This window comes from Bombus pyrosoma, linkage group LG4 (assembly GCF_014825855.1).
Source record: "Bombus pyrosoma isolate SC7728 linkage group LG4, ASM1482585v1, whole genome shotgun sequence".
In the NCBI taxonomy this organism is placed as follows: Eukaryota; Metazoa; Arthropoda; class Insecta; order Hymenoptera; family Apidae; genus Bombus; species Bombus pyrosoma.
Genome location: NC_057773.1, coordinates 11,870,418 through 11,897,023, shown reverse-complemented (window position 1 = coordinate 11,897,023; position 26,606 = coordinate 11,870,418). Strand labels below are relative to the sequence as shown.

Genomic DNA, 26,606 nt, shown 5'->3' with positions numbered 1-26,606 from the left:
GTGATAGCACGCGACCCAAGTGTTTACACGTTTCTATGGAATTCCACGACCTCTTTTCGTTCTTTCTTGTCCGTTCGAGAACCTTCGTACATACATATATTTCCTCCAGGTTGTGCGGTTTGTCCTCCGTATACGGAATACTGATACAGATCGTATTACCGATCGCTTAGCTTTTCGTACGAGCGACGAACGTTCCTTATCGAACTAATTCTAAGCGAATAGCGCAGGTTCGACGCGATCGTCACCGTGTCTTCCCACCGGTGAAAGTGGAATGGAAATCACATCCTGCTCGAGTAGAGCAAACTCTTGCTCACGTGTCACAAGTCTCATACGGTCTACGTCTAGTGAATGCAGTACAGTACGACCAGCGCGAGAAGAATGTTAACGTAGATTCGAAACGATTCAAAACTAGTGCGTTTCGACGTATACCGACATCTAGGTACTTACTAGGTAGGTAGGATACGAAAAGAAAGTCAGCCACCGATTCGAACGGCGTGGAAAGTGTCGTTTGGTTCCGGGTACGACGACCCACCGATCTTTCGCGTAGTCTTCCACGCTATTTACTTACGTACGACGCACGCTTCGCGACGCGCGGCATCGGTTCAAACGAGACAATAATCGTCGAAGCTTGCTTGCGTCCTCTTTATTCGCTTCATTCCCTTACGCTGCCAAATACATACGTAATTGCGTCTTTCATCGCCTTTTCCTCTGTAATTGTAAGTAAGTTGTACTACTTCCACTTCTATCCAGTACGATAGTAGATATTTACATATAGTATACCAGTTGCATGAAATATGACAAAATAACGCAAACGAATGCGATATATCTATTACGTAAACTTACTATTTATTAGCATAATTATTACATGCGAAACGATGGTCGTAAACTTACATATCAAAATGATTAACCAATGCGGATACATATTACGTAAATGTAACTATACAAATATATTTATATCACAGTCGTAGACAAAGAAATCAATACGTTAGTCGATATCGAAGTTATTTCGTACATACAATCAAACGTTTAGAGATCATCACCGAAAATCCCTAGTGATTTGAAGCAGGCAAACACGTTCCATAGTTATTTCTCACCGATAAATGGATTAACGGTATGCTTGAACGCGAACAATTTAATTATTCTCTTGATATTCCTTATATGATACGTTTTAACGATGACAACAACGACACTACGCGTCTTTGGAACAGAAAACACACTGTTTAACCACGCTTCTCCATTCCCATTTTTCCTATCTTTCTCTTTTCTTTTTCCTTCTCTCTTCCATAATTTTTTCACGCTCTATTATTAATCGATGCCAATAACGTTAATAAGCTCTACCCAGCAGCGAAAGTCCCATGTCGAAAAACGGTCAGTGGTAACGATCAAGGTCAAATAACGAAGATACGTGTTAACGCTATTATCATCATCGTGTCTATGTTTAACGCGTTCTTCTAAATATAGGACGAATGATAAAACCAGTCTTATCGCAGTCATTATTCGGACAGAATTCGTTAGTTCGAAACGCATTACGTTGGAAGAGTGATAAAATTTCTTGGCTGAGCATTCGAACGCATTATTAAAAAAGGAAGCATTTTGTCGTGAAACCGTTAGGACGCGACGCAATAAAAATCCATGAAATCTGCAAAATGCTTTCGATTTTCTGTTCGCTCCCCTCGACTCGTGTTTCATATCCCACCCACACTACGTATAGTACACATATATAGTACGTACATGTATTGAATTCATTCGAATTTGTTCAAATGGGAAATTTTTAAATTTCAGAACGACTCGTATATAACATTAACATTTTAATTCGTCGTGCCGCATAAAACTCACTGACAATACAACTACAGCGAACTTTAACGGCAAATGTGAAGACAACGATCGAAATGAGCGTGGCATCGCACGTTAATGATGGATGCCAAATGTTTCCAAGAGAATATTATTACAAGAACTCTTAAATAAACTCTTAAACTCGCACCAAGTATTTCAAAGACGAGATGTCGTATGTACCATGGGTTGTGCTCCTTCGAGCAAAATCGTTGAATTCAACGACATTCTTAAGAACACAAACCTTCGACAGTTACGATTACAGCAGAAGGAATAATAAGCTATTTGTTTTGATTTTTCTTTTTCTCGATTCGAGAATTTCTTGCTTCTCAGGCATCTCCGAGCGATCGAGATTCATAACGATTCTTCTTCTTCTTCTTCTGATTTGTTGTTTTTTCTTTAGTCTTAAGAAAAGAAGGAAGACCAAAAAAGAAGAAAAAGGGAAGAAGAGCAAAGATTAATTGATACGTTCCCTTCGCTTCCTTCTTCTGCGATATTATATATCGAGATAAAACGCAGTAGAAAGGCGATAGATCTGGCACATCGTCTGATTTTGTTCGTCCTCGAAAGCTCGAAGGGTATATGCCATATTTTTCAGGTAATCTTATCTTATCGGATACACAGATCCCTAGAACATAGGCGCAATAGATGAACGAGCAACGCGACAGAATCTGAACAACTCTTACGAATCTGAACGATTGCCCGGTTTCTCGTTATCTCAAAAATTTGCTTCCAAAGAATTTTCTAGCTCGTTCAGAGGCGGCACCATAGTTTGAAGGGAAAAATATCGGGATCGGTCGGCAGCGTCGACGCTCGTCACATGCTGAAATTGACAGGGTTGGCTGATATTACTCTTGGCCGGTAAAACCACTTTCTTCTGCGCGGGCTTCTTCTTTTTCTTCCCTGGTATCGAGAGACTAATGTTCTCTGGACAAGAAACGAGTCTTTCTATGTGTTGCCAAAGGTCGTTCGCGGCTTTCGGATTATCGAAGCTGAGTCCGGCGAGGCGCGTGTGATCGGACGAAAGACACATCGTATGAAAAGCCGGGCCCGATACCTGCGAAACATCATTTTCCAAAACGCACTCTAATCGTTTAGAATTACTTATAAATTATGGATCGGCCGACCGACAACATCTCTTTTACCTTGTACGACGACAAATTGTCGATGGTCTCCCTCCAAAGAGTGAAACAAGTGCCACGTTCTGCCAACAGAATTTGAATCCGCCTCTTGGATCTCGATCGGGTTTCTCCAAGATCCAAAACTACTACGGGTATGCCGGTAAACCGAAGCTCCCATCTTTCGGTTTGCGACGCGCTTCCCAGATACAAGTTGGCCAACGACTCGCAAACGAACACCTGTTGTTGTTCGAACGAAACAAAACGATAATACAATACGTACACTTGCTGAGCATTTTGGCAAAGAGCACACACAGCTTCGCTTACCTGAGACTTCAAACCCCTGAAAAACGTTTCGAGTTGTTCCCGCTCCATCTGGCTCACTGGCTCCAAACGCGATTCATCGCTGTTTTCAGAACTATCGCTACCTTCATAGCTAGACGTGGCTGAGGTGTCTGCCTCTCCCGTCGACGATAATCGCCTCCTCGCAGCTCCACCGTATTCACTGTAATAGGAGGAACTGTGCAGCGACAGGTTCGACTGCAACGTAGGGCAGGAGGATGCGTATACCGGCGGCGGGGCATTCATCTTTTCCTGAAAACCAAACAAACGATTGCACTTGTTCGATCACGAATCGAAAGCCCATAACCACAACCCTCTTGTTTATTTCGCAAAACGGAATAGAAGCCAAACGAAAACAATACAGATATTATACGAAGGTACCAAGATCCATGTCAGTGCTCTGTCATTCGATCGTTCGTTCGTTCCGAGTTAACAGGAAATGTTTCTCAGATATCTTTTCGATCTCTTGACGATTGACCGCGTCTAGATAAAATGTTACACGAAAGAACCATCGGTGATATCGATGACGCGACACGATCCACGATTGTTCCTTCGATCCTCTCCGTGCGACTTCTTCACGGGTTAAATTTGACGGCGACGATCACGATGACGTTGGTGGCGCGACGACACGTTCTCTGCGCTAAAGAACAAAATGGTACGTGTCCGATCGAATACGAATTGCGAGGGGCACGGTCAAAGTGAGAAACGTAAGGGACACACCGTTCGATAGTAGCATGGATAAAGCTAATCAACCAATAACGTTTTAGCAACGACCCACTTAATCATGGCGAGAAAAGTTCCACTCTTGTCCGACCTTAATTCGATCACAGCGACGCCTTTAACGAGTTAGTCGGGTGAGTAATCACGGTCTAAGTGCATGGGTTGTCGCATCGTCGCACGGGCGATGCCATTATTCGGTGCCATCGTTAAGAATTCCCTCATAGAAGTGTCAGCCTGTCGATTAAAATTTGACATCGACGTCTCGTCCAATATTAGAACACGTTACGTATCTACGTTTACCGCGAAAGTGGGAGAAGGACCTCTGGAAGGAATGGTCGTTTTCGATGAACTCGACACTGTTGTAAAGTTAAGCGCGCGCATAGGTCGAAAATGTCATACGTAGAAAGGAAACAATGTGAAGCACCGCGTGACTTCTTTCCATCTCCGTAATGCGTATATCATATATATTAGGTACGCGCGACGTAAGGAAAACTTAGAGAAAATTTGGGCAAAGCTATGCTTCTACTGTTATTGTAGTAGCTGCCCGCCCTCACCGGTGTGACACGCCCGCATACTTAGTTTACGCCCTTCGAGTAACGATATTCCTACACGTTCGAGGATCGAAAGGAGAATCGATCGAGAGATGGCGGTTCGTGTGCGAGTGTATACGAAACGCATTGTGCGTGCCGGAAGCGCATTATCTACGTTATCTATAACGATATAACAGGCTCGACAAGGATGCACCATTGTTTTAAACCGGCAAGAACTTGGTTCTTGGTTTTGTCCGTAGATCAACTGCCGATAAGTATGTTCGCGGACTGTTTCTTTTCGCGTTCTCACGGGACGACCGATTGTTCGCAGCCGTGGGTACAAAATTCTCTGTGCCCTCCCATCCTAGAAAAATCTTGAGGACGAATCGAAATCGATCATTATAACAAAAGGAAGGAAAACGTACGCTGACGAACTGAGCAGCAACGAAACCTGTTCCCACTTGTAACTTGACGAACATGGATGGATGGTGTGCATACGCGCAGGAAATTCGTAGGAGTAGTCGGCAAAAACGATTTTACAGAAAGAGATTATTGATTGATCATCGGAGGGAGGACGATATTCGGAAGAAAGGAGAAATCGACAGCGTGTTGTATGTACATTTGAATATCTCGACGCTCGTATAATTGTAAATTGATTATTCTTATAATCGTAAGTAGCAAGATAATTCGTATTAATCTTAATGCGAGCATATTATGTAGATATACTTTCCGCAAAATTGTCTATACTCGTGATTCGTACGATGACATCATTCCCATCGCTACTTTCCAACTGTCACACTTATATCGGATCTCTCTCACGCGGAACGCTTTCTTCTCCATTCCGCTATCTCTTTGCCTCCATCTTTCAGTCGCGTCGTTCTTCTTGCGATGCGCGACGAACGTTCGACGCTGCGAATAGAAACACGATAAACGCTTGGTAAAAAACGTGCCGAAACCCGATACCAACTGTATCGGACGTACGAAACTCTTTTCAGTTCTCCTCGCGTCATGTTATTGTTCGCCGCATACTATTGTCCGTTACTACATACCTTCGTTGTGCCCTTGTTTCGCGAATTACGCTTGCCCGAGGCTGCGTTCAAACATCGTGGACATTCGCGTTTATTCATTTCATACGTGTTCCATACGTACATATATGTTTCATACAGCTAGGTTTTCGCGCCCTCACCGATCGATCACCAGCCATTCAATAAACTCAGGCTATAGAGAGCAACGAGATCGGTCTGCGTCTCTGTGAATTACTATCGAACGTGCGGAGTTTCCTGGTACAGCCATAGTTGTTGTCCACAGAAGCTGCACGCAATAACGACGGACAACGGCAGAGACGTCGCGTCGTGTTACTCGAATAACTAGCCATGAGCGAGCGACAAGTATCGTAATTATTACAGAGCTGCGAACGACGGCCGTAACGAGGCATGCCGTCATCTTCTGGTCAACAACTGGCTACACCCCGAAGAAATCGTCGACATATTTTGTCCAGTTCGTTGAGTTTTATCCACTTGGTATTTTGATATCGATTATCTTGTGCGTACACTACTGATTGCGGTATGATAGCTTACGGTAGTCCGTGAGTTACGTAATGGAAATGTAGTACGAGAGACAGACGGACGAGTCCAATAACGAGTACCTGAGTCGTTGCTCGTTACGCGTAAAGCGTAAGTAGTTGCATCGTGTTGTAAACACGTACATCTATGTTTATTACATATTTTTGCTAATGATTTCCGTATGATTCACGTATTATCCGCAAACGTGGTACATCGCGTATACGATAAAACCAGAACGAGATGCCACCGTACGTGCGCATTCGATGCATGCGAATATTCGCAAATTATCGACTATCAGGCCGCGAGACAAGAGAGGATCGAGACGCGTAAGCTTACGCAGAAAAGCTCTTGGTTCGGTCGTCTAACAATGAGAGTGGTCTACGTGCACGTGTCGGCGCAGTTACGCACGCAGCTCTTTGCACGCATACAGTTACGATCGCCGATACAAATGACCGAACCTCTTAGCACTCTGTATACGTAGCTATGTGTTTTCAAAATATCGTTCGGGGGAAAGTAATAGATACAAAAGGGTTTTCGTAACTCGAGCATCGAGTATGTAGCAAGTGAGATTTATACGAAAGCGATGTAAACGGAAAATGTTTATCGATGGACGATACCGTAGATAAAGGTTATCGAGACTTGAACATCATCGTGTCGTTAGTTGACGACTCGTGAGAAGCAGAAACAGTGCGCAAAGACGATAAGAGCGTCGACTATCTCGCAGAATGCACGCGATATCAATTTAGAGCTGATGATTTGTTTCCGCCTACGTAGTCTCTTAGTCATCGAGTCCCCTCGTTGAATATCAACCGGACAATGTGAGATGTCTTTGAAATTGCGTCGCCAGATACATATGTATTATATATACGTATACGTATAGTATACACGTAGGTACCCGTGCGTATTCCTTTTTCCGCTTTATTCGCCCGTTCACTTTTCGTTAATATTTATATATAATAATAGCACCAGCTTCGATACGCGTAATAACGCCCATGTAGGTGAAGTACATACATTTGCAACGTATCGAAAAACGCGGTAGAACATGCGCGTAGATTCTCGTCACGTGTTTACATGTTACTCACGCAATTAGTCATCGTTATTGATATAAGCGGAAAGAAGTTTCTCATTCTCGAACAAACGCGTATGTATGCATATGTAGTACGTAGGTGCTTGCATAGCCATAAGTTGATACGGAAAACTAGCAAGTACGTCGAACGTCGTTAACGTATGTCGTGGTTAATTGCGTAATATCGCCAAGCGATTATTCACTCTTAACGATCAACGATTCATCTTGTGTAACTATTCGCAACGATTCATAGCAGCGATATCAGATTTTGCTACTTCGTCACCAGAATATGCAAATAGTATGTGCGATCGAGTCGGTCGCTTCTCTCGATCTTGCCGTAAGTTAAGGCGATCGGTGTTGCAATTATTTAACTCCTAACGCGTTATTACAATTCCACTTTCTTTATCCGCCCAATTCTATTTTTTCTCATATACATTCATATTTCTTTTTTGTTTCCTTCGTCGTGCGTCTATCATCGTTCTCTGCCGTAACGGCTTCTCTCCTCTTCGTCGTACCATAACACCTGGCTTGTGCTCGTTAATTTGCTAAATAGACGAATAAACAAATTACGCGCCAATGAAAGGATATCGTTTCAACCGCGACGTCGATCAATAGGACGAAATTTCAAACAGTCGCGCGATCATCTACCGACGCGATTACTCGTTTATCCGTTTCCGACGCGTAATACGCGTACGATTACTTTGTGAAAGAAGATATTCAAGTTTTCACGTAGGAACGACGACAGTTTGAGAGTTTGAGCGCGAAGGATGGATCGATGAAACAGGGTTCTGGGAACAGGTTATCCTGGCAGAGGGGAGGCTGGAGGCGAAGAACCTCGATTTCAAAGCTGCCCTTCGGCGTGACGTCATCGTCCGCTATGCATCAGGTTATCGTTCAGAGTTGGCGTTGCTCGAGACCACTTACCACTAGGACGAAAAATATTCCTCTACCATCGTCGATAGTTATTCGATTCTCCTTCCGATATTCGCAAAATGCTTCTCGAATATAAACATCGTGCTCTCTCTCTCTCTCTCTCTTCTCCGCCTCTCTCCACCTCCTTTCCCTCTTTGACAATCAGTTGTTTAACGGGACTGCTTTTCGCTCTGCCGACTCGTTGTTCCGTTCGGTACAAGCCATATTAGGGTTAAGTTGCTTCTCCCACGTTAGAATTCTCTCGGCAGGGTATCTTGTTTAAGTCGAAACGTTCTCGTGCGCGAGTTCGTGTAACGAGGAAACGAAGGCGATCGAGCGTATCTCGGAACGCCGCCAGGCTATAGGAAATATTCCCTCGTCTACTCGAATGCGAAAACGCGCAAACGAAACGTTCCGTCTGCACAAATGTCCGCCCTAGCAGTCTGGTCACGTTCGCGGAACGTGAGTTATCGTCCTCGAAAAATAATAACGCTCTCTTCACGGCCAGCCCGTATCGTTTACCTTCTACGAGTGTGTCTACAATTGTTCGGCGAACGCGACGTCGTGCGAATAGCATTTATTCTCTGCTCGCCTCTTCTTCGCGATGCTTGATTAACCAAATGTCTAGGAAAAACAGTTTCGATCCTATTTTATTTCGTTCGACGCTGATCGAAGTTGCGATTGAAACGGCAATCTCGTGAGAATCGTGCGAATGCGAGAACGCGAGCCAAGTTATTCGCGTTCCGTCAGGATTCTCCCTCTGCAGATATACATCTTTTTCCTTTCTAGACTCGTTAATACGCAGAACCTTTTCAAACCGACTTATATTTATAGCGCTTTGAACAGAGCTTCCGTAGTTTCTGCTGCATTTTTCCTAATAACGACAAGCACAAAGTGGCACGAGACTAATTAAGCAACGTGCAACCGATACGAAATCGTTCTTGTTCCAGTAGCGACTATAATACCATTCGTGTTACCTGTGAATTCACAAGAAATTACATAAAGTCGTCTTAGTCGGCGGTGATAATATATTCTTCACGTTGTGTCAACTCGTTCGAGTTTCGCGAACGATTACAGCGACCGTTAAAGCCAGTAGCGAGACTGCGGTAAGAAAAAAGGAAATAAAGCACTGGAATTTGTATAGTCGGCCCAAGCCGAGGTCTTTTACGTTCGCAGAAATTCGTAAATGAAATATGTAATAAACAAGTATACGTAAGCGTATATGACGCAAGCGTCACGAGTATTGTCTGCTTTCGACTGGTTTCGGCCAACCGGATGTGAAACAGACTCCCAAGGGTTAAGTTAAGAGGCATTAACGGACAAACAGAACCGTTAATGATTCATTAGCTCGTATACCAGGATCGCGGCAGTTAACCGGTCACTTTAGTTCACGTGGCCATCCGAGATACAACTTTATACGTAATATCATTTCGAAACAGCTAAATAATATAAAACAGTACGGTTCGATATTTTAACAATACCTCGTGGTGCGATTCGATCGTTAGCGCGCTCGCGTTAGATAACGTTCACGGTCACTATGCGTCGATCAAGAAACTTGTATATTAAGTTTTAGCAGCGGAGGCTGAACCGGCCGACCTACAAATCGTAAATTCGACCTTGTTCCAACCTGTCCTCTCGGTCAGTCTTCCTGTTTCGAACGAGGTTTTAGGGTCTTGACACGCGATGCGAGAAGAAGAGACAATCTCTTCTATAACTCTGGATATTTTCCAATTGCGAATGAGAATTTATCATTTGTGGACAGAGTCCATGTCCTTGCCTATTTTATTCCTTAATTATTCTGTCAAAAGTCTAGCACGAGTAGTAGAAAAAAATTTCTACGACAAACGATTTCGATGGCGTAAATAAATTAAAAAGACTCGTAAACTAACGAAATATCTTCAACTAGACGTTCACATTCGCGGTGATTTTCTTCCTTCTTCTTCTTCTTCTCTCTCTCTCTCTCTCTCTTTCTATCGAATATAGCGTAAAGAGTTTTTAAGTTCCCTAAGAGTCATAGTCCCTTTTAGTCGGATGAAAGAGAAAACGAAACGCGACACACTGCTCTGGCGTACCGAGCCGGTTGCGTAGGACAATATAGGTGCATATGCGTACGGATCGTGTCCGTCATTGTGTCTGTTTAACTCGTATACAGTCGTTTCTGCATCGTTGCTACGTTTCGATTTGGCTTGTTCGCGGTTGAACAAAAGGCAAGAGACGCAATTGAAAAAAAAGCAAACTTGGTTATTTTCGTTGAAATAAAAAACGTGAAGCATCGATTGCGAGCGGAAGCAGACTCGTCTCTCTGCTCTACGTATGGAAAATGTGCGGCGAAGATGCGAGGAAAGGAACAGAGAGAATTTGAAGAGAAGGAAAAGACGCGCGATGGCTTCTTCGGTTGGCTGTATTCTCCTTAAACCGAAGATAAATGTGTTTCATCGGAATCGTTGTTCATTAATTTCCCCGGCTCTCCCAAATGTGGAAGACGTCGCAAAACCGGTTTAATTTTCAAATGTGCGTAGAATCCATCTATTAAAAAAATGGCTCGTTTTTTAGAGGCCAATAACTCTATCGCAGAGATCTTACAAGTGTGGAACGTGAAAAGAAGAGTTTGGGAAACGCAAGAGAAGAAGAGAGAGGAGACGTAGGTAAAAGTAAAAGTAGTAAAAAATGAACGCTCAAAGTGTTGATAAACTCAACGTATCTTCCTCGTATTCGTCCTTTTCTTTCCCTCGTAAGCGCCGAATGATATAAGCCCGAGTCTTTCCTATAAAAGTAAATATCGCTTCTTGACAGCGACGCGACTCGAAAAATCTTTCTATTTTTATCGCGTAGAAGGTCGTATTTATAATTTCATTAGTCTTGTGTCAGAGGGCAGTTACATTAGTAAAGCTTGTATTTGGTATTTTCAAAAATGTCAATTTTAAGAAGTTTCTTCTCTAAAGTTTACATCTTTTAAGTTGTTCCACTATCAATGCCAACTAGCGGTGTGTACGCGCACGTGTCTAGGTATCTACATGCGCTGCACCAACAAACGCTTGAACTCGACGCAGGACCATTCTGAACGGGGATATCAGAAGGATGAAATCAACATCCCTTTCCGACCATCGACAAGTAGGTCGTATCTCTTTATCTGCATCGCATCTACTATATCGTTATAAGTCGAAAACCTCTATGATAACCACAATTTTGTTCATTCCGCTTCTAAGATACGAACCAATAGGTATATATCATAGGTATTTAAATGTTACAATAAAAAATCGTACTTCAACTTGTACTCACTGTGATAGATCGTGATCCTCATGCTGGTTGTACGACATAAACCATCGTTTATTTTCGTACATAGATAACCGACGCCTAGAAGTTGAATTTGTCTCTCTTTGATACAATTCGAAATATATATTATTTCTTAGGGTGCTCCAAGATTATTAATATGTTACATATTCTCAATATTATACGATTGTATGATGTTGAGGATTTTGAAATATTGACGATACTATTGATCGTCCGAGGACACCCTTACACAAAGCCCCGTAAATCGGTTTCGTTTGTTAAGCCTCTCTTACTGGAAAAATTCGATAAGAAAAAAACATTCTATAACTCGAAGACCTTAGACTTTTCCTTGAGATGCGACTTAACGAGATTCGGTTGAAACATGAAACCAACGGTATACAATTATCGACAATTATCTATGCGTATGTCTGACGCGTGTAACCGTTAAAAATAAAGAACGAATTTTACAGCTACGCAGTATGTAATTTTGATAATCAAAAGTATAGAATTAAAGAGAAGATGAAGCGACGACAAATGTGAGCACAGTGGTGGATGTTATGAACACAGCGCGATAAGCACCAGCTACGTATTTATTTAACTAAGAAACGTTGACTCTTCAAAGGTTCTCGTACAACGTCTCTTTGAAGTTGTATCGTTCGGAAAGACAAAGTCTGGTCGCCAAACGAAATTGTATCGGTATCTCCTCTCCATTGTATCGTGTAAGCGAAAGTTACGAACAACCTCTTAGCACGAAAAGTGATTTTACGCGTCCTGCGATAGAAATATGGAAACTGGTCGAATGTCGCGAGCATGTTTTTCATCGCGAAATCCGAGTATCTTTCGTACCGTGACCAAGGCGAGATTCCTACACTGGTTGGGAAGCGACTCGGGACCAACGGAAAAGTTTACAGAGAGAAAGAGAAACCAAGTGTCGGGAGAAAGGTGAAGAACGAGAGGCTAAGGAGACCGGACGATAGGTCGATGAACCGGACAAGAGCCCTGGGCCTCGTTGCGTCTTCTTCTGTGTTCTTTTTCTTTCCTTTTCACTTTGCTCCCTTGTCGTTATATTTCTCTGCTTCGGACTTTTGCATAACATAAGTGCGCGTATCGTATTTTAACTCGCGAAGAACACCAGATACCTCGTCCGTATTTCGATCGTATTTAGAGACGGATATCGGATGTGAAAAGGAGGATAAGACGAAAAGCAGGAAAATGAAATGGAAACGAAGTAATGCGGAAATGCGAATAAACGTAACCGTTTGTTAACGCAAAATGTATCTTGCTGTAGTAAGTAAGCAGCCGGGCAAAACGCAATCCGATTTCTCCCCGATCGTAACTTTCAATGTCGTGGGTGAACTGGCTTCGACTGGCGGGTTTCGGTTGCTCGTAGCGTGAACGGATATCCGGAGAATCGTGCGGTTCTTACTCTCTCGCCAAGTTCTAGATTCCTGATTTCTCTGACCGCGCGAGATTCATACTCGAGCAGCCATGTTACATATATGTAATAACGTATACATATAGTATAATATAATATAGTATAGTATAATGTATATGTATATAGTACACACACACACACACACACACACACACACACACACACACACACACACACACACACACACACACACACACAACAAAACACTAATTACTATATTCATACGTGTTACATAGTGGACATACATATACAGGGTGGTAGGTAACTGGTGGTACAAGCGGAAAGGGGGTGATTCTGCGCGAAAAAAGAAGTCGAAAATATAGAATACAAATTTTTCGTTCGAGGCTCTGTTTTCGAGAAAATCGACTTTGAATTTTCGCTCGGTACGCGTGCACTTTATCACGTCTCGTTATATATACGCGTCGACATGTTCACGTAACAAACGCACTTGGGGAAGCTCGCGTAGAATCCTATCGTCCCTCAAGTTGTTTCTTTCGAACTTAGACTCGCTCAATAAGTATTTCCGTTTTCCGCTTCTTACCTGCGATTATCAGTCGCGTCATTTCCGTTGCGCCGTATTTTTGTACTCTAAACAAATGAACACGTCAACGCAGCTACGACGAATTGATGTCAATTGTTAAAATCTGGATCCAGATCGACGAGAAGTTCGTTGCGACCGCGCTCTATTGAGACGATAATGGCGACGACACGATGGAACAACAGAGTTTCTTAAGAATTCAAAAAACTATAATGTAAACGCGTTTTTCCCAAGAATTGTACTATATGTTCGAAAGAAAAAAAAAAAAAAAAAGAAGAAACAAGAAAGAAAAGCGGAGAATTTGTATCAAACTGGAAACGAAACGATATTCACCTTGTTACGAAACAATATTATATGTACAACAAATTAGATTGAAAAAACGGTCGTGTTCGATACGATTTATTCGCTGCGTGTGCTTGACATACTTATCTAATTTTCAGGTATGCTATCGATAGTCAGTTCGCGTGGTTAGTTAAGCGATTTCGCGGTTCTGCGTTCCTTCCCTGTCGTGCAGTTAAGTCGGTCCAACGCTTACCAACGTTCCAAGCATTGGGTTACGAAAATAAATACGCTCTATTCTTCATGCTGCAATTACAAATTTCAAATTTTCTCAGTTAGCGTTTTCATCGAGTTAAGATATCGACCGTACGAGCTGCGCGAAAATTAATTATTGTAACGGAATGGCGTGCGATGGGTAGACATTGATCGATTTAACGTGCACGCAACACTGAGTTACGGTTGGTAATCGCGTTTCCCTTTTGCTTCTGTTCCCGCGTTCTGATTTCAAGTAACAGACTTTTTCTTCTCTCGAGAAAGAAGCGAAGTCACCGTCATCGTCTTTTCCTCTGCAATTCTTTCAAAAAAGATTCTCAGTGTCTTCTGCCAGCTACTAAAGAATCAAAGGAGAAGGGAGAGCAAGATACGTGTTTGATGGAGCGCGAATGTGCAAATTGAACTCGCCAACTACGGACGTTCTGTGTGTATTCAACTTTACGACTCCTGCGCGTAGCGCAACAACGATTTACGGTTAACCGAACGCTTTGTTATCCTCGTTAACGGAAACTAATTGTAGGCGGGGACAAGTTCCCCTAACGAGTTTAACGCGCCGAAGATCTTCGATCCCGGGATAAGCTCGTAACCGCTCGTCGTGGCGATTCACTAAAACTACAATCTACAAAATCGAAGGGAAACAACGCGCACAGGTGGTTTAACGCAGCGGTCGGAACGTGAACGATTTTTCAAATCCTATCAATGAGTAAATAAACATTGTTGTAAATTAGGATACCTGCCTACTGCAACGGATATTGTGGAATCTTGTGATCGTAATCGAAATAGTCCGGGTGTTTTTCGATACAAGTACGAAACAAAGTCACAGAATGCAAAGGAAGAATCGGTCTATCTAATGTTTATAAGGAGCAACCAAAATGTGAAATTCGCATCACGTATCGACGTAAATACAGCCACGTTCCTCGCGATTTACTGTCTATAATAGTGATATCTCTCTCTCTCTCTCTCTCTTTATTGTTAGTAACGTAGACAGACGGATCGGTCGCGTTGCTGCTTCCTTTTTCCAGAGGAACGCCGATGTTCCTCGTTCTTATAATTTTCCAAGTTCAAAGCGTCATTGATACGTCTACGCACGTTCGATCGAGTAACATTCGGCACAACGTAAATTCGAACGGTACAAGATTTCGGTTTAATCTGTCAAAGATATCTTTAATGGATCTCGAAACTCGACATCTTACTCCATCGACATTTCGAAATATTTCGGCAAACTTGCCGCTAGTCGGCTAAGTACTAATTTATATACATACATAAATACGTGTGTCAAAGAAAATGATGTACATACTCACACGTCCGTGCAGAGTAATCCGCGAAAGGCTGCGGGTCTCGAAATCCTGTTTCACGTTTAGGGACGAACACGGGAAAGATTCAAACGCGTCGATCGTGCATGACTGCTGTTGCCACGATGACAGCTCGTTCGATACACCGATCGACGCGCGTCACCTGATCCACCGATTACGAGAAGCAACTCCTTCGCTTAGGGTTAGAACGAGTCGATTAATCGAAGAGGATGTGAATCCACGTCGAAAGGAGTTTCTCCTGTCTCTCCCTCTCCTTCTCTTCCTCTTTTTCGGTCTTATCACTTGGCGACGTGGTAAAAGAGAACAAAAGATAGGCTACGGATAGAATAATGGAACGTTCGTGTGGTAGCAATTCTGAAAGAAACGCGAAAGCGACGAAAAAACTCTACCGAAACGACGCTCACGAACAGTGACGATAGACTGCAGACTGAGGTTCCTCGCGGAGTCGTGGAGACTGAGGAGTGCTTGGCGCAGCTCCGACGAATCGAGTTGCTCGACCGCGCGCGTACCCTTGCGAGCAACGCCAGAATTGCCCAGAATTCCCAACGAACACCACCGTGGAGGCGCGCGAAGCGCGAACCGCTCCGGTCACCAGCACGTCCGAATCTCAATTCATGTACTTAATCGCGCATCATGCACTGCCTCATGTCGTGACGTTCAACACAGTTCATGTTCGTGCACGCCTTCTTCGCTAATTTGCTATTTCTTCATGTTCCCTCTCTTTTTTTTTATACTCGACTTTTGTCGCTCGACGTCGCGTCGCCCAAATATATCCATTTTTTTTCTCGACGTATCCTTTGAATTTAAACTCTTTCATAGTGTGTTCCAACTTTGTTTGAAATAGCCCTTCTCCCTCTGCGCCCCCTCCCAGCTCAATCGCATTTTTCTTTTTGCGTTTGTCCTCTTCTCTTCTAGGATCTTTCTGCATATTGAAAATTAGATATTTACTTATCGTATACCTGAAAATATTACTATTAGAAATATGTTACGCAGAAAAATGATAACAGAAACGCGCAATTTTTCCCGCGTCGATATTGTCGATTTTGTCGACGTTCCTGTTTGTTGTTTCGACCGATAGTCGATGGAAATCTGATAGCCTTCCAAGTTATTATTGCTACACGTTCAATGCAATTTCTTTGCATATTGGAAATAACGACGCTTGCGCTACTCTCGCGTGAGAAACATTTATGTCGAAAAGCTTGAATATAACGGATAACGACTGGAACGTATCGAATCCATCGAGTTCGTTGCCCTTACATACACATCGATCCGCGGTGAATGGTTTGCTAGTTAAACATAAAATTAACCATGCTTAATACACTTTTGTTTACAATTAATTTCATTCCCCACGCAAAGTGCAATGTCCTGATTTACGTGATTATTATATATATTATATCTGTAAAAACGTATAGATTGTATACCAGGGACGGAGGTTCACAATTTATACAAACCGCTAGTGTAATTTTGGTTCTATCTTAAATTACATAAATAAAGCTTTTATTTTACAAATTTATAGATATATGTACAATATGCTATTTTAGTTATAATTGTCAATAGAATCCCATTTCTTTCTTCCTGTTAAATTTATAAAACTCTACGCCCGTTCGATACAATGTCTCTGTTTATCAAGAAGAAATGGAAAGACCTAGTTGATCGTTGCTGAGGCATTGTTGATTGTTATTGTTGAAAAAGCTGGCTTTACAATAAGAAAATTGTTAGTTTATCTTACAAATAATACGATTAATGCCAAAGAGAAGATCATAGATGTAAATACAACAGTTGACGTTGCCGAATTGCATTCATTCGTTTCGCACAGGTTACATGAATCTTTATCTTTACAGAAATCTTTTTCCGCGGTACAACCCTTGGATACCACGCCATTCACTGTAAAAGAGAAATACATGTGTAACTAATTAACAAAACCCAAGTCCTTTTACATGTTTCACGACAACAAAAACTTCGAATAAACTATGTGTATCGAAAAAATAATATAGAAAAATATCTTACCAGTTTCTGAATAACAGTGATATGTAACGTTGTCACTATCGTACTGTATTCGTGAGAACCGATCGATCACACTTCTACGCTTTCTATCAGTATTCGTGAAAGCTAAAAATGCACATAAAAAACATATTATGCACTGTAAAGATATAACAAATATAATCTGTAATTTAATTTTGCACAACTATCCAATCTATTATATTTTTGCTGTACGTTATGAAATAGGAGCTGAAACCCTTCTACTAGATCAAAGGAACAATGATTAAAAACTGAATCATACGACATAAATATTACATTTACGCAGGATCCTATCACGTAGGATCCTATGTCCATGTCATTACCTGAAAGCAAGTTTTTCTCCGTGGTCGTTGATTCAATCGTGGTTGAACTCTGGATCTTTGGTTTAGTCGGGACATTCTTCGTGGTCGTTGATTTAATCGAGGTTGAAGTTTCGGGTTTATCCGAGGATATACTCGAAGTTGAAGCTTGGGGTTTATTCGAGGATTTACTCGAAATTGAAGCTCCGGCGTTAGTCGAGGATGTACTCGAGATTGTAGAGCCGGTTAAAATCGTGTCTGGAGGATTGGTTGTAGTCGTGTCTGGAGAATTGGTTGTAGTCGTGTCTGGAGGATTGGTTGTAGTCGTGTCTGGAGGATTGGTTGTAGTCGTGTCTGGAGGATTGGTTGTAGTCGTGTCTGGAGGATTGGTTCTAGTCGTGTCTGGAGGATTGGTTGTAGTCGTGTCTGGAGGATTGGTTCTAGTCGTGTCTGGAGGATTGGTTGTAGTCGTGACTGGAGAATCGGCCTTGCACGTTTCCAAGGCAAGTTTCTGTTCCTTACATGAATCGCCGTCGCATTTGTAGCACTGGAGCGTTCCTTCCCCTAATTTAAATACAGATATATAGTATCTGTTCATATGTAAATTTAAAAATTATAAATAGATGTTTGATTGCACTGATACATTACCCGGTTGTAAGGCAACGAGTCCGATCGTGAACAAGATTATTAAAAATTCGTGCACTCTCATGTTTCTTACTATAACTATTTAATTCACGTCGATGCTACGAGTGTTCATCCACGAATGCTGAAAAGCTTGGAGGTGTAGAAATACCCTTTGCTGGCTTATCATGGAAACTTCACCCTTATCGGGATAGATATCTTCAATCAATATCACTACCTTGACAAGATACGCGATTAACGTATAAAAAATCATATGCCGTTAATTTCTTGTCCCTCGTTATCTGTGTCTATTTCTTTATCGTACTGACCTCATTGGCGGAAAGGAAATTGTATTTTTCAACGGATCAAAGAAATGAAGTATCGTTGCTTGTGAATCATGAATCAGTCTTCATTCCATAAACAATATTAATTTAGCGCAATTTTACAACTACATATACCATAAATCGTATAATGGGATGATCCGTTTAAATGATCAAATATATGAAGTGAAACATTATTTCAAATATTACAAGACACAATTTATTCAATCGTATCTATATCTTATACATTCTACATATTATTATCTTTTTAAGTGCGATATTCGAGCAAATAAAAGAGAAAAGAACTTTTAGACCGCGAGATATTGATATTCATGTAAGAAGTTAAATATTCGTCAGTGTTCAATTTTGTTCTATTTGGTTTATTTAATTTCTTTTTAATTAAATTTAATTTACCACAGTTGTCGGGATATCTATTTTTCAAGTAATATCTATTTTATATTACATATTCTACTATCGCCGGACGTCAAAAAATATAATGGAAACTTTTCTTTTACAATAAGTCATCGAGTAAAATAGATGCCAATCTTGGGACGAATAAAATTTTTAATTAAGATACAGAAGATAGAATCGATGTGATAAGATAAGTAATGACTATACCTCGCTATTCGATTAAATGCGACGATTGATCCAACGTCACTGAAAATAATGGCGAAATTAACTACCCCATACATGTTACATGTATATTTGATATTAGTGAGATTTGATTAATCTTCCTTATACAATTTTATTTATGTCGTTCGTAATATTCCAATGCAAGAAATAAGCGACAAGTGGACGCTCATCGGTTAATGCTATGATAATGCAGCGGTGACTTGATACGATTATTAAGATTTGGCGAGCCTCCAATTATATGTATATGAGTGGCAAAAAAAGCATCTAAAAGTACGATTGCGATATACAACAATGACAAACAGATGACTTTCATGCTCGTTATTATCTTTAAACAACGATTTTTGGCAGCTGTCTATACATATATGCGAGGATTGCGGAAAAATTCTTGAAAGCGTAATTCTATAATTTCAGCTTCTGTTTAAGCTTTGAAAGTCCTATTTTCTTAAACTTTAGGAAGCAACCTTATTTCCATTTTCGTATTCGACATTCTAATATTCCTTACGCATGAGTCGTAGATATACGCGATGTAGTTTAACATAACGGATATGATAAGCAAAAGTAATAATTTTGATATCATGGAAATAGATAGCTATTAAATATAAGATAAATTAGTAAAAATTATGCTCAACAGATACAACGCATAATAAAAATAAACACGAAAAGACAATAATACTTAACGCTAAAATGATTCTCACTCTAAATCGCGCGCTACTCACTTTTCACGCTGTTATTGTTCTGAGCTATCAACTATAACTTACAGATTTTTTTTGTGGTGAATTTACACGTTTATCTTAATGTCTCTTTTGGTACTTTTGGTTGACAATATGAAGGATATAAAAATAAGTATTACTTCGTCGATAATTTTAACGATTTTTTTTCGGTATAAATAACGGTGTCGCGAACGATTTCGACAAACAGAGGAAGATCGCACAAGTTACGTACATAGCAATAACAGACATCAAGAATCATGGGAGCCATGAGATTCTTACTTTGCGTTGCAGTCATTTTTATGGTTGCCTTTATCTCTGCGAGCAATGCTAACCCAGAAGCTAACCCTTCGCCAGAGGCGGTAAGTTGCGAATCATTTTACTCTTCAATTTGTTGTTTCTCCACGATCTTCTTCAAAATATGTGCATGCTGCTTTTTAAGAGACGACATTCCACTTCGATTGACCTCGATTTGAAAAGCATTGGAAGTTTCAATAACGCGTAACTGAATCTGCTAAACTTGATTCATTTACACGTAACCTGTACGATGCTACTGGAATTTTTGTGTTTCTTTTCAGGATCCGGAAGCGCTTAAGCTAACGAAATGGTTAGGAAGACTAGGAGTAATACTGTCTCACTTGAACAAATAATCCACCTCGGCGATATGTGTACGACGGGTGCAGGCACGACTACCGGCTTTTAGATCTGACGACTTTAGATGCATATATGTATACTGAACTAATTCGAAACATGTAAAACTTGGCCACATAAATTGTTTGTTGCTTAACCAGACATATATAACTTTTTGTCATTGCATTTTCTTTCGACGATCCTTATTCCCTTTTTGTCCTTCAGATTACTTTTGCGTGATTAAAATGTCACTAACAGTCATTGTTAGCTTCTAAATAGATAAGCGCATAAGCAATAGATAAGCAGAATACAGCGTATTTAATCGTCATTTTCGTAGTATACACCGATATACGCACGACTACATGCCTTTGGTTTCACGTAGCTGATCAAGTTATTTATCGATACTTCATTTAGTCCACCGTACACCTAGATAGAAACCTAATCCCATTCTACTTAATCAGAAACCTTACATAACGATACTTGTGCGAAGAAAGCTAAATTCACGATTATGTTCAGAATCAACGAAATCTCTAATCGAAATAATTATCAAAATTAGAGAAGATAATTCCATAGGTACTCCCACTTCATCTCTCTTTTCCGACTTTCACGCGAGTCTGACCAGCATGTCAGTATACTGTCAGTGTACGCAACCAACGTCAACGCAGATTCGTTACGAAATTTTGCAGTAAATTTATTGAGCCGACATCAAAGAAAAATATGCTCGAACAGCAAATTTTCAATGAAATCTTGTTCGTGNCTTTCGATCGCGATCGATAATTCCTAATGGACGGAAGAATGGCCAAAGTGTGAATAAAATGTATCGTTGTTAAACAGCTGCCAGCTTTGACAGTGGATTGGCAATATTGTTTCGTGATACGTGTTTAAGCGTGAAACGTAACATGTACAGTGTACTTGATTGGCGTTAAAATAGTCGTAACGCGTGCGTTTGTACGCAATGAGAAATAAGGAGGCCAATGACATTCAAGTAAGAAATTAAATATTCGTCAGTGTTCAATTTTGTTCTATCTGGTTCATTTAATTTCTCCTTAATGAGAATTAATTTACCACAGTTGTTGGAGTATCTATTTTTCGAGTTATGTCTATTTTATATTTTATATCCTACTATTGCCGGTCGTTAAAAAATATAATAGAAACTTCTCTTTTATAACTCGATAAGTCAGCGAGTAAAATAGATGATTATCTTGGAAGGAATAAAATTTTTAATTAAGATACAGAAGATAGAATCGATGTGATAAGGTAAGTAATGACTATACCTCAATATTCGATTAATTGCGACGATTGATCTAACGTTACTGAAAATAATGGCGAAATTAACTACCTCATACATATTACATGTATATTTGATATTAGTGAAATTTGATTAATCTTCCTTATACAATTTTATTTATGTCGTTCGTAATATTCCAATGCAAGAAATAAGCGACAAGTATATGTATATGAGTGGCAAAAAAGAAGCACACAAAGGTACGATTGCGATATACAACGATGGCAAACAGGTGACTTTCACGCTCGTTATTATCTTTCAACAACGATTTCTGGCATCTGTCTATACATATATGCGAAAGTTGCAGAAAAATTCTTGAAAGGCCAATTTCCATGATCGCTTTATTTCTATCAATCATGCAGTCGTGTAATTCTATAATTTCAGCTTCTGTTTAAGTTTTGAAAGGCCTGTTTCTTTAAACTTTAAGCAGCAACCTTATTTCCATTTTCGTATTCGACATTCTAATATTCCTTACGCATGAGTTGTAGATACGCGATGTAGTTTAACATAACGGATATGATAATCAAAAGTAATAATTTTGATATCGTGGAAATAGATAGCTATTAAATATAAGATAAAGTAGCAAAATTATGCTTAACAGATACAAAACGGAGGAAACGTAAGGATAAATACGAAACAACAATAATAATGTTACGTCGCGTGGGACATCTGCACTCCGTCCCCCGTTACCCGGCAGCCATCGGCCCACCTACCGCCATTTCGACCCTCAATATTCCCAAGCATCCACCATGAAACGTTAACTTTTAACTTCATTGTTTGTCAGTCAATCTATTTGTCCTGACGGATTTTTTAATCCTGCAAGTATTTTCGGTATATAGCTTGTACTTAGGACGGTCCTTGAGTTTATTACACATTCTCACAAATTACGGAGAAAGCGGGTAGTCACCTAACGGAAAAAGTGGATAAGTGGAAAACGGAAAAGCCGGTTTCTCCTATGGACAAGATCAACCCCGAGCACGACGATCGGAGTCTTCCTCCTCCAACCGTCATTTATTAACGTTGGCTATAACCAATGGGCATCGCGGGTCGTTACCGTCACTTTCTAACGAAAAGTGTGAATTACGAATCCACGTCGTTAGTTCAAAAGACACACCCATACCAAACTTTTCTCCGTAATCACACAAGAACGAACCTTACTGGTTCCCAACACGAGGGAGCAATCACTACTCTCCATTCTCTATCTCAAGCACCAGAATTCTCTTCCTCGGTTCGCATTCGTCAATCACGCTATCTCTTACATAACGTCTTATTCATGTTGTACACAAAGTTGTTGGAAATACATAAAGTTTATAACCCTGTTAATCGCAGTGTTATATTACATCAATCACCTCTATTATCCTAACCGAAATAAGCGGATCGATCTATTCGTGGTGTCGATTCTTGCAATCGAAACGGGAATTTACGATTCCGTCCACGTCTCCCCGCGATTGGTCGAAAATACAAATAACGCTAAAATGATTGTCTCTAAATCGCGCTCTACTCACATTCCACGCTGTTATTGTTCTAAGCTATCGACCGTAACTTAATGATTTTTTTTTGTGGTGAATTTACACGTTTATCTTAATGTCTCTTTTGGTACTTTTGGTTGACAATATGAAGGATATAACGATAAGTATTACTTTGTCGATAATTTTAACGATTTTTTACCGGTATAAATAACGGTGTCGCGAACGATTTCCACAAACAGAGGAAGATCGCACAAGTTACGTACATAGCAATAACAGACATCAAGAACCATGGGAGCCATGAGATTCTTACTTTGCGTTGCAGTCATTTTTATGGTTGCCTTTATTTCTGCGAGCAATGCTAACCCAGAAGCTAACCCTTTGCCAGAGGCGGTAAGTTGCGAATCATTTTACTCTTGAATTTGTTGTTTCTCCACGATCATCTTCAAAATACGTGCATGTTGCTTTTTAAGAGACGAAATTCCACTTCGATTGACCTCGATTTGAAAAGCATTGGAAGTTTCAATAACGCGTAACTGAATCTGCTAAACTTGATTCATTTACACGTAACCTGTACGATGCTACTGGAATTTTTGTGTTTCTTTTCAGGATCCGGAAGCGCTTAAGATAAAGAAATGGTTAGGAAAACTAGGAATAATACTGTCTCACTTGAGCAAATAATCGACCTTGGCGATACGTGTACGACGGGTGCAGGCACGACTACCGGCTTGTAGATCTGACGACTTTAGATGCATATATGTATACTTAACTAATTCGAAACATGTAAAACTTGGCCACATAAATTTTTTATTGCTTAACTAGACATATAAAACTTTTTGTTATTGCATTTTCTTTCGACGATCCTTATTCCCTTTTTGTCCTTCCGACTACTTTTGCGTGATTAAAATGTCACTAACAGTCGTTGTTAGTTTCTAAATAGATAAGCGCATAAACAATAGATAAGCAGAATACAGCGTACTTAATCGTCATTTTCGTAGTATACACCGATATACGCACGACTACATGCCTTTGGCTTCACGTAGCTGATCAAGTTATTTATCGATACTTCATTTAGTCCACCTAGTACACCTAGATAGAAACCTAGTCCCATTCTACTTAACCAGAAACCTTACATAACGATACTTGTACGAAGAAAGCTAAATTCACGATTATGTTCAGAATCAACGAAATCTCTAATCGAAATAATTATCAAAATTAGAGAAGATAATTCCATAGGTACTCCCACTTCATCTCTCTTTTCCGACTTTCATGCGAGTCTGACCAGCATGTCAGTATACTGTCAGTGTACGCAACCAACGTCAACGCAGATTCGTTACGAAATTTTGCAGTAAATTTATTGAGCCGACATCAAAGAAAAATATGCTCGAACAGCAAATTTTCAATGAAATCTTGTTCGTGNCTTTCGATCGCGATCGATAATTCCTAATGGACGGAAGAATGGCCAAAGTGTGAATAAAATGTATCGTTGTTAAACAGCTGCCAGCTTTGACAGTGGATTGGCAATATTGTTTCGTGATACGTGTTTAAGCGTGAAACGTAACATGTACAGTGTACTTGATTGGCGTTAAAATAGTCGTAACGCGTGCGTTTGTACGCAACGAGAAATAAGGAGGCCAATGACATTCAAGTAACAAGTTAACTATTCGTCAGTGTTCAATTTTGTTCTATCTGGTTCATTTAATTTCTTTTTAATTAGAATTAATTTACCACAGTTGTTGGAGTATCTATTTTTCGAGTTATATCTATTTTATACTTTATATCCTACTATTGCCGGTCGTTAAAAAATATAATAGAAACTTCTCTTTTATAACTCGATAAGTCAGCGAGTAAAATAGATGATTATCTTGGAACGAATAAAATTTTTAATTAAGATACAGAAGATAGAATCGATGTGATAAGATAAGTAATGACTATACCTCGCTATTCGATTAAATGCGACGATTGATCGAACGTCACTGAAAATAATGGCGAAATTACCTACCCCATACATGTTACGTGTATATTTGATATTAGTGAAATTTGATTAATCTTCCTTATACAATTTTATTTATGACGTTCGTAATATTCCAATGCAAGAAATAAGCGACAAGTGGATGCTCATCGGTTAATGCTGTGGGGATGCAGCGGTGACTTGATACGATTGTTAAGATTTGGCGAACCTCGAATTATATGTATAGAGTGGCAAAAAAGAAGCACACAAAGGTACGATTGCGATATACAACGATGGCAAACAGGTGACTTTCATGCTCGTTATTATTTTTAAACAACGATTTTTGGCAACTGTCTATACATATATGCGGGGGTTGCGGAAAAATTCTTGAAAGCGTAATTCTATAATTTCAGTTTCTGTTTAAGCTTTAAAAGTCCTATTTTTCTAAGCTTTAAGAAGCAACCTTATTTCCATTTTCGTATTCGACATTTTAATATTCCTTACGCATGAGTTGTAGATATACGCAATGTAGTTTAACATAACGGATATGATAAGCAAAAGTAATAATTTTGATATCGTGGAAATATAATTAACGCTGAAATGATTCTCACCCTAAATCGCGCTCTACTCACTTTCCACGCTGTTATTGTTCTAAGCTATCGACTGTAACTTACTGATTTTTTGGTGGTGAATTTACATGTTTATCTTAATGTCTCTTTTGGTACTTTTGGTTGACAATATGAAGGATATAACGATAAGTATTACTTCGTCGATAATTTTAACGATTTTTTACCGGTATAAATAACGGTGTCGCGAACGATTTCGACAAACAGAGGAAGATCGCACAAGTTACGTATATAGCAATAACAGACATCAAGAACCATGGGAGCCATGAGATTCTTACTTTGCGTTGCAGTCATTTTTATGGTTGCCTTTATCTCTGCGAGCAATGCTAACCCAGAAGCTAACCCTTCGCCAGAGGCGGTAAGTTGCGAATCATTTTACTCTTCAATTTGTTGTTTCTCCACGATCTTCTTCAGAATACGTGCATGTTGCTTTTTAAGAGACGAAATTCCACTTCGATTGACCTCGATTTGGAAAGCATTGGAAGTTTCGATAACGCGTAACTGAATCTGCTAAACTTGATTCATTTACACGTAACCTGTACGATGCTACTGGAATTTTTGTGTTTCTTTTCAGGATCCGGAAGCGCTTAACCTAAAGGACATCTTAGGAAAAATAAAAGTAATGTTGTCTGCCTTGAACAAATAATCGACCTCGGCGATACGTGTACAACGGGTGCAGGCACGACTACCGACTTTTAGATCTGACGACTTTAGATGCATATATGTATACTTAACTAATTCGAAACATGTAAAACTTGGCCACATAAATTTTTTATTGCTTAACTAGACATATAGAACTTTTTGTCATTGCATTTTCTTTCGACGATCCTTATTCCCTTTTTGTCCTTCCGACTACTTTTG

At 40.2% G+C, this 26,606-nt stretch overlaps 5 protein-coding genes across 7 annotated transcripts in view; 3 read left to right on the top strand and 2 right to left on the bottom strand.

Annotated features, from left to right (window-relative positions):
* The window catches only part of LOC122567003 (mastermind-like protein 2), a 39,864-nt gene extending 19,285 nt beyond the window's left edge, over window positions 1-20,579 (top strand). Inside the window, exon 4 of the mRNA XM_043725049.1 lies at window positions 20,366-20,579. The gene's annotated coding sequence lies outside the window, so the exon portion shown is untranslated. The remainder of the gene's footprint in view (window positions 1-20,365) is intronic.
* On the bottom strand, window positions 826-15,325 carry LOC122567008. 3 transcript variants are annotated; one of them, XM_043725056.1, is made up of 5 exons: window positions 15,177-15,325; window positions 5,288-5,449; window positions 3,276-3,542; window positions 2,976-3,188; window positions 826-2,887 (listed from the first exon to the last, which is right to left on the bottom strand). In XM_043725056.1, exons 2-5 carry the CDS (start codon window positions 5,378-5,380, stop codon window positions 2,549-2,551), a joined length of 912 nt encoding a protein of 303 aa, XP_043580991.1. In that variant the 5' UTR covers window positions 5,381-5,449; window positions 15,177-15,325; the 3' UTR covers window positions 826-2,548. The 3 variants fall into 3 exon arrangements, with proteins under 3 accessions (XP_043580991.1, XP_043580989.1, XP_043580990.1); XM_043725054.1 differs by lacking the exon at window positions 15,177-15,325 and adding an exon at window positions 5,590-6,675; XM_043725055.1 differs by lacking the exons at window positions 5,288-5,449; window positions 15,177-15,325 and adding an exon at window positions 5,590-5,682.
* LOC122567010 (cell wall protein DAN4-like) lies at window positions 16,669-18,315 on the bottom strand. Its single transcript, XM_043725058.1, has 4 exons — window positions 18,155-18,315; window positions 17,531-18,070; window positions 17,196-17,297; window positions 16,669-17,072 (listed from the first exon to the last, which is right to left on the bottom strand). Exons 1-4 carry the CDS (start codon window positions 18,213-18,215, stop codon window positions 16,909-16,911), a joined length of 867 nt encoding a protein of 288 aa, XP_043580993.1. The 5' UTR covers window positions 18,216-18,315; the 3' UTR covers window positions 16,669-16,908.
* Window positions 20,580-22,325: 1,746 nt separating the features above from the next.
* Window positions 22,326-24,567, top strand: LOC122567013 (melittin-like). The gene is made up of 2 exons (XM_043725064.1): window positions 22,326-23,561; window positions 23,778-24,567. Exons 1-2 carry the CDS (start codon window positions 23,460-23,462, stop codon window positions 23,847-23,849), a joined length of 174 nt encoding a protein of 57 aa, XP_043580999.1. The 5' UTR covers window positions 22,326-23,459; the 3' UTR covers window positions 23,850-24,567.
* A 28-nt stretch (window positions 24,568-24,595) lies between these two features.
* Window positions 24,596-26,533, top strand: LOC122567001 (melittin-like). Its single transcript, XM_043725048.1, has 2 exons — window positions 24,596-26,103; window positions 26,320-26,533. The coding sequence occupies exons 1-2, from the start codon at window positions 26,002-26,004 to the stop codon at window positions 26,389-26,391; spliced, it is 174 nt and encodes a 57-aa protein (XP_043580983.1). The 5' UTR covers window positions 24,596-26,001; the 3' UTR covers window positions 26,392-26,533.
* The last annotated feature ends 73 nt before the right edge of the window (window positions 26,534-26,606 follow it).

Excerpts from the sequence above, each read along its gene's own strand:
- LOC122567008 (XM_043725054.1), bottom strand. The coding sequence starts at position 5,691 with ATGTACGTATGGAACACGTATGAAATGAATAAACGCGAATGTCCACGA. Across the intron at positions 3,189-3,275 it reads TCAGGGGTTTGAAGTCTCAG|GTGTTCGTTTGCGAGTCGTT; the intron begins GTAAGCGAAGCT and ends GAACAACAACAG. Across the intron at positions 2,888-2,975 it reads ACAATTTGTCGTCGTACAAG|GTATCGGGCCCGGCTTTTCA; the intron begins GTAAAAGAGATG and ends GATGTTTCGCAG.
- LOC122567010 (XM_043725058.1), bottom strand. The coding sequence starts at position 18,215 with ATGAGAGTGCACGAATTTTTAATAATCTTGTTCACGATCGGACTCGTT. Across the intron at positions 17,298-17,530 it reads GGAGAAAAACTTGCTTTCAG|CTTTCACGAATACTGATAGA; the intron begins GTAATGACATGG and ends GTGCATTTTTAG. Across the intron at positions 17,073-17,195 it reads TCACTGTTATTCAGAAACTG|TGAATGGCGTGGTATCCAAG; the intron begins GTAAGATATTTT and ends TCTCTTTTACAG.
- LOC122567013 (XM_043725064.1), top strand. The coding sequence starts at position 23,460 with ATGGGAGCCATGAGATTCTTACTTTGCGTTGCAGTCATTTTTATGGTT. Across the intron at positions 23,562-23,777 it reads CTAACCCTTTGCCAGAGGCG|GATCCGGAAGCGCTTAAGAT; the intron begins GTAAGTTGCGAA and ends GTTTCTTTTCAG.
- LOC122567001 (XM_043725048.1), top strand. The coding sequence starts at position 26,002 with ATGGGAGCCATGAGATTCTTACTTTGCGTTGCAGTCATTTTTATGGTT. Across the intron at positions 26,104-26,319 it reads CTAACCCTTCGCCAGAGGCG|GATCCGGAAGCGCTTAACCT; the intron begins GTAAGTTGCGAA and ends GTTTCTTTTCAG.